This window comes from Tupaia chinensis, unplaced genomic scaffold (genome assembly GCF_000334495.1).
Source record: "Tupaia chinensis unplaced genomic scaffold, TupChi_1.0 Scaffold147500_2, whole genome shotgun sequence".
Taxonomy (NCBI): Eukaryota; Metazoa; Chordata; class Mammalia; order Scandentia; family Tupaiidae; genus Tupaia; species Tupaia belangeri.
The window spans coordinates 1,224,391-1,235,110 of NW_006207352.1; the positions used below are offsets into that span (position 1 = coordinate 1,224,391).

Consider the following 10,720-nt stretch of genomic DNA (forward strand, 5'->3'; position numbering starts at 1 on the left):
CCTTCCTTCCTTCCTTTCTTTCTTTCTTTCTTTCTTTCTTTCTTTCTTTCTTTCTTTCTTTCTTTCTTTCTTTCTTTCTTTCTTTTTGCTATAGGGCATGTACCCTCACCAGACAGACAGAGAGACAGAAAGCAAGAAATCACCCCCCAGGGGGGATGGCCATGCCACAATCCCTTCTCCTCCATTCTCCTCTCGGGATCTTGCGTACGCACACACATGCGCCCAGCGTGAGTTTAAGCCACCGGGTCCGGGACTCGAACCTCAGTTGACTACATGGGAGTTCAGCGACACAGCCATTATGCCAACTGCTGGTCCTCTAGCAGCCTTTCCATTCAGGTATCTGTCCTCTCGTCTCTAGGAGCCCAAAAGGAGATTCGCATACTCACAGAACTATCTCTCCGCTATGGTGGCACCTCTGGATTCAGAAGAGGAGGAGAAGACAGCCCAGAAGAAATCCCGCCAGGCCTGGCTCACAGCCAGTGGATTCCAAGTGCTGGGTCTTCAGAGCATCAGGAGCAATCACCAAGACCTCGGCTCTCTTGGCCCCATTAAAAGGCTGAATGAGGTCCAGTGAGAGAAGCAGGGCTGCAGGTGGGGTGTCTATGAGGAGTGCTCTCCTGACCAATTTGCTCCCAATTTAGGGGTGGAAGGAAAACAAACTGTTTGCTAATGAGCTTGAATCAGTGCTGGATCGAGGCAGGTGGAGCTGGGACCGGCGCCACCTGGACTTTGACCTGTACAAGCAGCCTCCACCGTTCTTCACGCTGCCCGCTTCTCCAGCACTGAAGCCTGAAACAGGTGAGAAGAGACCTTGGCCAAGCTGAGCCTCCAACGCTCACGGAAGCAGGAGCTCTGTGGCCGTCCTGCTGACTGTTCTGCCTTAGCTCCCCGTCTAACCCTCCTCCGCTAAGAGATCAAGGTTCAGAACGTGTCCAGCGTAAGATGATGGCAGGCTGGGGCGGGGCCTTGGGTTCTAGTTCCTGTGAGACACTAGTTGTGTGACTGTGGGCAATCCTTTAGCTGCTCTGGGCTGGGTTTTCCTCAGCTATAAAATGGGAAAGTCCTAAGCCTGGACACCTGGTCATTAGCTGGGGGCAGAGGCTCTGGGTGTCACTGGGACCTTAGAGCTCCAGGATGCACTTCTTCTGTGGGGCTTCACCAATCCCTCTGGGTCCTCTCGGCCTCCTCTTTGTCTATTTATGAAGACGCCTCAAGATCATTTATAGGTTGATACATAACCCAGAGTTGTCAGTTACTCAAGCCCGCATCTTTTGTCAGTGAGAGAGTGATGAGTTTGTCTGGCAACAGGATTCTAGAGAAACCTTTCCTGGAAAGCTGGATCAGGTAAACAAGGTGGGTCTCTCCTTCCCCAATCTGAGGACAGCTGGCGGCAGCTCCGCGGAGCAGGCGGAGTGCCAATAACCTGCCGAAGCACCCCTCTACTTACCTGTACTGTGCTCCCCTCTGCCCCTGTAGGCCCCAGGCCTCTGGGCTCCTGAAGAGCCCCACAGCTGCTGTGTAGCTCTCAAGGAAACTCCTGTTGTCAGGCTCCAGAAGGCAAGGCTGCCTCCTCAGCAAGGCTTCCTAGTCACAGTTCCCAGAACACCTCACTGCTGAGAGGGGAGACACGTGCTGGCACCTCAAACCAAGCTGGATGAGCAGATTGCTGGCTGCTAATGTGGGCTGTCCATGTCCTAAGCTTCCAGTGAGGCCCCCTTTTAGGGGGCTGCCTAGAAGGAGGTGGGGCCCAGCAGTCCTTGTCAAACTTCTACGGTGCAGAGGGGCCCTTGCAGCCACCTGCTACTGTACAGAGCATACTCTGCATTTTGTGAGGTTTAGGTATTAATTACAACCATATCATTACTTACCCAACAAATGAGAACTCTGGTTTCACTGCAAAGCTGCGTCCACTCACAGAATTTGTGACTCCATTACCAAAGTGCTGGCAGGATGCTCAGGTCAGCCTGCCATGCCAGCTCAGGGGCAGCGTCCCTACCTGGCTCCTCTCTGCCTGTTTTCAAATAGGATTTATACATGGAGAGAAAAGAGAGACAGTGGCCTCCTCTCCACTCAAAAAAAAAAAAAAAAACATCTGCGATAGTGTCTTTTCAGACAGCAAACCCAAAGACCAGCCCTAAACTTGAAGCCTGCCTGAGGGGGATGTCTGGGACCCATCGAGATTTATAGACAACTGCAGAAATAGCCTGAGGAACATAAAGGCCCATTAGCACAATCTCCAGAACACTGTGTCCTCAGAGGCCAATCCTTGCAAATAATCAAACAGAAGGCCAGCAGGTGGCGTGGATCCCACATGGCTGACTATGCCGTTCAAGTCCTGACCTGGCAGCTTGGAAATCACTCGAGGCATGTGTGTATCTGTGCCCCAAATCCTGAGAGAATGAAGGAAAAGGAATCGTGGTGTGGCCATTCCCCTTGGGAGGTGATTTTTTTTTTCCCTCTTTCTCTCTGGTAAGCAAAGTTAGCATAATGGTTGTCGCTAGACTCCCACGTAGTAGACCGCGGTTCGCATCCCGGACCCGGTGGCTTAGAACTCAGCCGGGCGTGTGTGCATGTGTGCGTGTGTGCCCAAGATCCCAAGAGAAGAATGGAGGAGAAGGGATTGCGGCGTGACCATCCCCCCTGGGGGGTGATTTCTCGCTTTCTGTCTCTATGTCTCTCTCTCTCTCTGTCTGGCGAGCGCACGCGCCCTATAGCAAAAAAAAAAAAAAAAGAACAAAACAAAAACCAACCAACCAAACAAAGATAAAAGCCATTGATGGGATCAGATATATGCTATTTTATACCAGGCATTGTCCAAGAAGGGTCCATGATAACTCCTAAGGTTCTGTGGCCCTGGACTGGGCATGTGCCATAGGGTGAGGACAAGGGACCGGAAGCCATCACCAGTGGTGGTTCTCAGGGTCACTTTTGACAGACCCAGCCAAGGCTGGAAGTGCACACACACCATGACATCGGTACTCTTTCTCATTCAATGGGTCCTGGTACAGGTCTTACGTGTGTTTGGCTCCTCGTTTAAATGATGGATGTATGCACAGCTCTTCAAGCTGTTTCTTAGGAAACATGTGGTCTGGTAGAAATGACTCTCCCTGCCAGGCACACCATGGAGGCCCCAGCTCGAGCTGTCTGCACTGTGGTGTCTCCTCATATGTCCAGTAGCAGCTCTATGTAGCAGGTGTGAGCACTCAGACAGCAGGGCCTGCAGGGTCCAAATCTAGCGGTTCCCTCAGGCCAGGAGGAAGCCCTCCAGGTGTAAACTGTTAACTCGCAAGAACCCTGAGTTCTCCATCTTCTGCAAAGAGTCAGTTATCCAAAGCCTGGGGCAGTGGCAGCAGGGAGCACTGTCCCCTGCTCAGGTTGTCCTGTCCAGAGGGTGGGCACAGACATAGGCTTGCTTCTCTAGGACCTGCTGGGCAACTTTCTTACTCCACTCATCCAAGTTTTCTGGAGCATCTGGGAGGGAAAAAGTGGGTGACCACTGTGCACTGTGACAATATAACATGGCTGGAGTGGGGACATTCTTCGACAAAGCTAGTCCCTCCTTCAAACCCCAGGAAGTGCTTCTGGACTTCAGAGAGCTAGGGATGGAGGTGTTGTACTGATCAACCAGGGGCTTGCCCTGGTCATCTTGACATGAGTGAGGTGAGTGGGGAGAAGGCCTGCTCTGGGAGTGGTGGAGTTTCCAGTCCAGCCTGTGCAGAGTCACTGTGCGGCCCTCCACAGCCATGATGGCCTGTCAGCGCTGCAGGGTGTGGGCCAGCCCCAGAGCCAGGAGCTGCAGTCGGGGCCGCTCCCCTCAGCAGGCTCTGGATAGGACTGGGCTCTGTGAGACACTCACCAACAGGACCTCAAAGTCTGGCGTTAGAACGTGGCTGGGAAACTACAGAAGAGGGCACATTCTAGGCACATGGACAAGTGTGAGCCAAAGCCTGCATCCTCCAGGGTCCAGGCTCAGGCATGCCAGAGAGCTGCAGCTTCCTTCCGGCTGGTGTGCAGCGGACAAAGAGGGAGGTAAGATGCTGTCTCCTGATTCAGATGTGACATCTTCCTCTGTGAACCTTCCCTGGGCTGCTCCGAGGGTATAGCCAGCAGGGCCTGGCACAGGTGGTCTGCGTGAGAGCTCCTCAGACTGCCCTGGATGGGACCATTCCGTACACAGGCATGTCTCTTGCCTGGCAGGGAATCCTGGGTCTTATGCAGGCTCTAGGAGCCCGACAGGGTCCGGAGACAGCTCACTGTCACTAGAAGGGTGGAGCTGGGCCCTCTCTCCCCTCTCTAGGGCACTCCAGTTACACTTGTCCAGCTGAGACAAACTGAAGAGATTCTGGAAATACACTTCCTTGCAGAAGATACTGGCCAACAGAACTGCCACAACTGAGGTCAGAAAGCAGGAGCACTGAGAACTCTGGAACCCAGCTTCAAGCTTCAAAGAGCTCGTCAGCCAACCTCGGCTGCTAGCAGGTCTGGCTTAGGAGCCACAGGGTCCCCATGGGAAGTTATGTGGCACCTCTGAGCCTTGGTGTCCCCTCCTGAGGTTATAACACAACCCCAGTGTCCACAGGCTACCCTGGGATGTGTCACGGCCTTGGCACCCAGCAGGGTGAGCTGACAGGCAGGCAGAGGGGTGACGGCGCTGAGTTCGGGAACCTCCGCTGTTCATCACCTCCTCTCTCTCCAGGCAGGAAGACATAAGGGCACTGTCCCACCTCCTCAGCACCGCAGACCCTCACAGCTGTGGCTTAGCAGCCCCCAGCCTCTCTAGTGGCACCTGTGCATCCCCCTGTGACTCAGCCCCTTGGTGACCACCTCCTGGCACCATGGCCCATGAATGGCCCCTCCCCCATGCTACCACTGACTTCATTAAAGTGCCACTGGGCAGCAGCCAGCAGGGACAGACTCAGCTCGTGGTCCTGGTTCTGCAGCCTGATACGGATCACGTGACAGCATTGCCGTCATGCCATACAGGTGGGTGAGGATGTTGGCCACCTGCTTCAGCAGCCGCTGTTCCTCCACAAGGGTCTGGAGACAGGCTCTGAGTGGAGACATGGTACCTGGACACTCATATTCCTTCTCAGGGCCAGAGCCTCACCTGCCCCTGAGTCAGTAATGTTCCCTCAAATGGCAAGGCCACACCAGCTCCCAGAAACTCGGCTGGGACCAGAGGCTGGCACTCCATGTGTTCACAGACCTTTCAGCACAAGGAGTCCATAGGCCCCCAAATCCAGGCCTCTCCACACCCAGGAGCCCTCTTCACCAGGAAAATGTAGGTGAAAATCCTACAGAAAGCTCCCCCTGCAGGGGCTACCACCTGAGTGGCTTCTTGGCCTGGGGACTAGCAGATTCAGCCTGCCCTCCTGGTCCCAGAGATGGCAGTTGGCCAAGATGGTGGGTATGGGTTAAGCCAGAGGCTCCCAGGTTGGCAGCCAGCCTGCCTCACCAGAGCAGAGCAGCAATGTCTCAACAGTCTGGTTGGAGTGATATAAGCTCTCCTGGAGCTAGGTGTTGCTATCCTACAGGCCAGAAGGTGGGTCTCAGCCCAGTACCTGTGCCCACCAGTGTCCCAGCTTGCCCCACCAGGAAAGGGCTGAAGAGCCCAGGTGGGCACCTGTGTTCTCCAGACTAGCTGGTCCTCTCTGAGCGACCCTGGAGGAGCCAAGCCTCTGGTCCTCCTCCTGGGATGGGGTACCTGGCAGGAGGGAGCCTGAATGCAGCTATGCCTGCTGGGCCCACTCACCAAGACGGGGGTGCATGACACCAAGATCACCTATCAGCCCCAGGTCCATGGTTTGGCCCAGGGATTCTCCAAGTCTTCGACTGATAGTCTTCATGACTGTGGTCCCTTGGTGCCGTTTGAACTGCAGAAAGCACACCACACTGTGCCTGAGGGCCACTGGCCCACTGCCTGGCAACATGGCTGCGGTTCTTGCAGCTCCTGCCAAAACTCCCACCTGCAGAGAGCAGCCATTGCCTCAGGCAGTCCCATGTGCTCACTGCACACAGAGTGGGAGCCCAGGCAGCTGCCCGGAGTGGCCTCCCTGCTCATGAGTCTGCAAAATGCCATGAGCAACCAGGACTGACTCTGGCAGCAGTGTCCAGCTGCTCTGCCCCAGGATGGGGTAGTGGAGTGGAGGGGTACGAGGGGAAGCTGGTCCTGGCCAGAGACTGGCAGTGGTAAAAGGGACATTTCCCATTCCCCAAGTCCTAAAAAGCCAGCTTCCCCAGTGTGAGCAAGGAGCTATGAGGAAGGGGTGAGATGGAAATTCCAGCAAGGCGGGGGCAGAATGGGCTTCTTGAGCAGCTGTCCCCCTCACCCACAGGTGAGGGCCCTGTACTTGCCAGCCAAACCCTGCCCCCAAGACAGGGCAACCCTTTTTTCTTGCCACCCTGGGCTGGCCTCTGTTGGACAGGTGGGGCCTGAGCAGGTGGGGAAAGCTACCTACTTAATCTTTGAAGTCAAGATGCATGCAGCATGCTGCAGACCTGTCAGGGCAGCATATATCCGGAGAATCTCGTTGGGCCCTGTGGTCAGCAGTGCAGCAGTCACAGGGCAGCCCTGGCACAGGGGTGTGTGTGAGCTACTGTAGAAGCAGCCAGGAGCAGAGTGTGACCACGACTGGGGAGCCACTAGCTGGCTGCAGACTCCCGCAGGGCCCTGTCATCCAGCTCCTCAAAACGGGGACCAGCTTTCCTGGAAACCAGGAGTAATAATGTCCAGGGCTCAGTCAATGCCAGGCAGATGTCTGCCGGCTGTGGGTCGAGGCCAGCTCCCCAGAGAAGCCATAACTGCTGAGAGCAGCAGCTGGAGCTCGTACTTAGTGTTGACACCCAGCAGGACACACGCACCACCCCTGCCCATCCATGTCCTGCAGACCACTGTGAGGGCCATTGTGCACCAGGGTGCCATGGGTCAGAATGCTGGGTCAGCCCCAGGTCACGCAGCCAGCACTGGGGCTCAGGACTGCTCTGTGGACAGTGAGGCTCCTGCAGTGGCAGGAAGGAGAGGGGGCCTCCAGGCAGAACCAGCCCCAGCTCCAGCAGGAACACCCGCTGCACACAAGGCTCAGCACCCTTGGAGATGGCAGCTGTAAGGGTGTCTTGAACCCCTGTCAGCCACCCCACTCCACCAGGGAAGAGCCAGCCCTCCGGGTTGAGGGGAGGCTGCCCTGTGGCATGTCCCATGCCCTCAGGCCAAGCTTGGGCCTGTCTGTTGGAGGAAGAGAGCTGCTCACATGGTCTGTGCTGGGGGCAGAGGTGGCCAGCAAAGCCTTCCGCTAGGTGAGAGCCACAAACCAGGGTCTGCCCCGTCCACCTCACAACTTTGATCAGCTCCATCTGTCTACTCCCAAGACCCCCATCCCAGAGGAGTGCCCCTGGCCTCATCCCTGTAACCACCTTCCACATCACCCCAGGGGAAGCTCCCTGAACACAACAACCTAGTCCTCCCCCGCTCTAACCTGGGATGATGTCCAAAGCCTGTGCTTGCCAGTTGGCAGCTCTAATATTCCTCATTGCACTTTGCCCCAGCCCCCCAGGCAGCGCCGACCACTCCCAGGAAGGCTCTCTTGCCTTCTCCAAGGGCTGGTGGTCAAGGCCCAACTGGGCCTGCACGCTGTTTCCCTCCCAGCCCTGCTCGAAGTCCCTCGTGCTCCCAGGGTCAAGTGCATGCTTCAGGAGGCTCAGCTCCCCTGGTTGACGCCCGCCCCTTGGTGTCCCAATGTGCTTGTAGCACCATCCTCCTTGGTGAGAACATGACGTCCAAGGTCATCTGTAAGGCTCCTCTTCGCCTCTTGCCACCTGGCACATGTGGCCCAAACTGACACTTCGGGTATATGTATTCACAGGGTAGTGATTAGAGGGAGAGCAGGCAGAATGAGGAGGGCCCAGAGGTTGTCCCTTGGAATTGTGCACTGGAGCTGGGACTGGAACCTGGGGTGTCCTATAGGAGCTGCTTCTCCCACCATTTCCAGCCTGAAGCAATGTGGCAAAGACCTTCAGTGAGTCATCAGGAGGCAGTGGCCCAGTGAACGAGTAGAGTAGGCCCTCAGGAGTCGTCCTCTGAGCAAGAGGGTGTCCTCTCTTGGCCCCACCCCATCTCCTTTGCAAAGCAGAGTCTACACGGTGTTGGTGAGAAGACCTAAGGAGACAATGTGCATGCCAGCTCTGGCTCTCAAAGCTGCAGGGGCACTTACCTTGAAGATGAGGCTGCAGTGTCACATGGCATGCACTCACAGCGGTGGGCCCTCATGGAGCCTGAGCTCCCGAGAATCTGCAGTACCTCACTCACGCACTGCCACGCACCCTCAGAGCTGAACACCTGCCACAGACCAGGGCGAGGTCAGCATGGCGTCATCCCTGAGTACCCTCCCAGAGGAGGAGATAAATAAGGGGGAGGCTCTGTGAGGAACTCAGGCTTTGGGAGGAGGTGGTCCAGAAGGGCTTGACAACCAGGGCAAGGCCTTTGCTTCCTCAACCAGTGACCAGTTGTCCCCATCCCAGCATGACCTTCCTCTAGCCCTTCCACACCTGAGTTGACTGTGCTTAAAAAACCCACCTAAGCTCTCACATTCTCCAGGAAGCTTGACTCACTCCTACCCTGGAAGGAAGGAAGAGCAGACAGATGGCAAATAACCTAACAGTGCATCTCAAGGGACTCAAAAAGGAAGAACAAGTGGAACCCAAAAGTAACAGAGGGAAAGAAATAGTAAATATCAGAGCAAAAATAAATTGCAGACCAAAAGAGCAACACCAAAAATAATAAATAAAGTCAAGATGGGACCAGCAGATGGTGTAATGGCTTTGTTGCTGGCTCCCATGTAGTGGACCACCATTCGGGTCTTGAACCCAGAGGCTTCAAACACGCCGGGCGTGTGTGTGTGTACATGCCCAATATTCCCAAAGGAGAATGGAGGAGAAGAGATTGTGGCATGGGCATCCCCCCTGCAGGGTGGTTCCTTGCTTTCTGTTTCTCTGTCTCTGTTTCCCTGGGGAGCACCCATGTCCTATAGCAAAAATCTCTCTCTCTAAAAAAAAGATGGAAACTATTGGCTGAATAAAATTGACAAACCACTAGCTAAATGAAAAACAGGGCACTATTACACCAGATCATCACAGAAATGTAAAAGATCATCAGGGAGTAATATGAGTGACTACATGCCAACAAGCTGGAAGACTTAAACAGGTGGACAAATTTCTGGACATAGATGATGTACCTAGATTAAACCAGGAAAAATATAATAGAAAGACAAGTAATGAGACTGAGTAATTAATAAACAGTCGTCTTTTTTTTTTTGCAATGTTCACATTTTTTATTAGAAGGTATAAAATACATGCAATCAATACTGTTCCTTTTATATGCATGTGAAACAGCTGGGAGGTATATAGATCTGTACTTGACTTTCTTTTTAAATTTTATTTAACTTTATTTAATTACTTATTTTAATTTTACCAGAGAGGATCAGAGAGAGAGAGAGCGAGCAAGCAAGCTGGCAGGTCCAGGATTCCAGCCATGGTCGGCCATGTTGGAGTCCGGCACCCTTTACCACCATGCCACCTGCCAACCCCGGTATTTCACTTTTTGTCAAGATTATCTTCCATCAAATTACTTATATCCAGGTTTCTCCAAGTCTGAAATTTTCTTTCCACTGGATAAGAGTATGTAGTGGGAAGTTCAATTGGTAATATATTTTAAAAAAAAATCATAGTCAAGCTGTCTTAGTTTTAAGGATTTCTGGATTTCGTCCTTGGAGGAGGTCAGGATCTTCCCAAGACCCGAGTTTTTGAATATTCTTCCAGTCATCAAAAGTAGAATCCTTTATTTTCTTGTACTCCAACTCTAAAGATATTTTATTTCTTTTCAGTTTTTTCCCAAATTCAGGATCAATTTTAATCTTCACAGCATCATATCAGATTTGTGAAAACTCACGAAGACCAGAAGAACCTCCGATAATCAGCAACATGGGGATTCTGTAGCGAACGGTCTTATTTTTCCCTAAGACACGCATCGCCGAGGCTGCAAACATAATTGAATTCTCCGACCTTTTCAGATGTCTCTCTAAATGGGCCCAGAGCATCCTCCCATATCTCAGAGTACCAAGCTCCCACCTAGTAACCTAGTAAAGGACATCCTTGCCTCACTTCTTTAATTTGACTGTTAGGTAGGCGTGGTCCTCTCCAGATTGGCTCAATAAACAGTCTTCTAAAAAAGAAAAGGCTAGGTTAAGATTGCTTCACTGCTGAACTGTACAAATCCTTTAAATGGAAATTGACACAAATTTTTCTCAAACTATTTTAAAAAATACAAAAAGAGGGAACCCTCCCAAATTAATTTTGTAGAGCCACCATCACCTTGACACCAAAGCACATAAGGACACAATAAAAACAAGAAAACTACAAACCAGACCACCCAGTGGCATGGTGATTAAGGCAACTGGATCCTGCTTGGCCAACTGTGTGGTTGGAGTCCCAGACCCAATGGCCTGGGAAATATGCAGGGTGCGCGTGCATGAATGTGTGCTCAATGTCCTGAGAAGACGATAGAGAAGGGCTTGTGGTGTGGCCATCACCCTTAGGGGATACTTTTTTGCTTTCTATCTCCCTCTGTGTCCCTCTGTCTACAAGTGCATGCACCCTATGGCAAAAATACTCAAAAAAAAAAAAAAAAAAAAAAAAAAAAAAACTACCGTCTTTTGACCCAAAAAAACGA

General features: G+C 52.8%; 1 protein-coding gene and 1 pseudogene across 7 annotated transcripts in view; one reads left to right on the forward strand and one right to left on the reverse strand.

Annotated features, from left to right (window-relative positions):
- The window catches only part of CFAP92 (cilia and flagella associated protein 92 (putative)), a 38,358-nt gene extending 28,397 nt beyond the window's left edge, over positions 1-9,961 (forward strand). For 4 of the 7 annotated variants that reach the window (XM_006169824.2, XM_014584732.1, XM_014584729.1 and 1 more), the window contains 4 exons: positions 359-565; positions 642-798; positions 3,961-4,029; positions 4,298-4,378. In XM_006169824.2, coding sequence (XP_006169886.1) covers positions 359-565; positions 642-798; positions 3,961-4,029; positions 4,298-4,335 — 471 coding nt within the window. In that variant the 3' untranslated portion in view covers positions 4,336-4,378. Of the gene's footprint in view, positions 1-358; positions 566-641; positions 799-3,960; positions 4,030-4,297; positions 4,480-4,696; positions 4,984-8,590; positions 8,755-9,875 lie in introns of those variants that run through there. The other 3 variants (XM_014584728.2, XM_014584727.1, XM_014584730.1) reach the window with 3 other exon arrangements.
- Positions 9,720-10,088, reverse strand: LOC102494091 (cytochrome c oxidase assembly protein COX16 homolog, mitochondrial pseudogene; annotated as a pseudogene).
- Between the last annotated feature and the right edge of the window lie 632 nt (positions 10,089-10,720).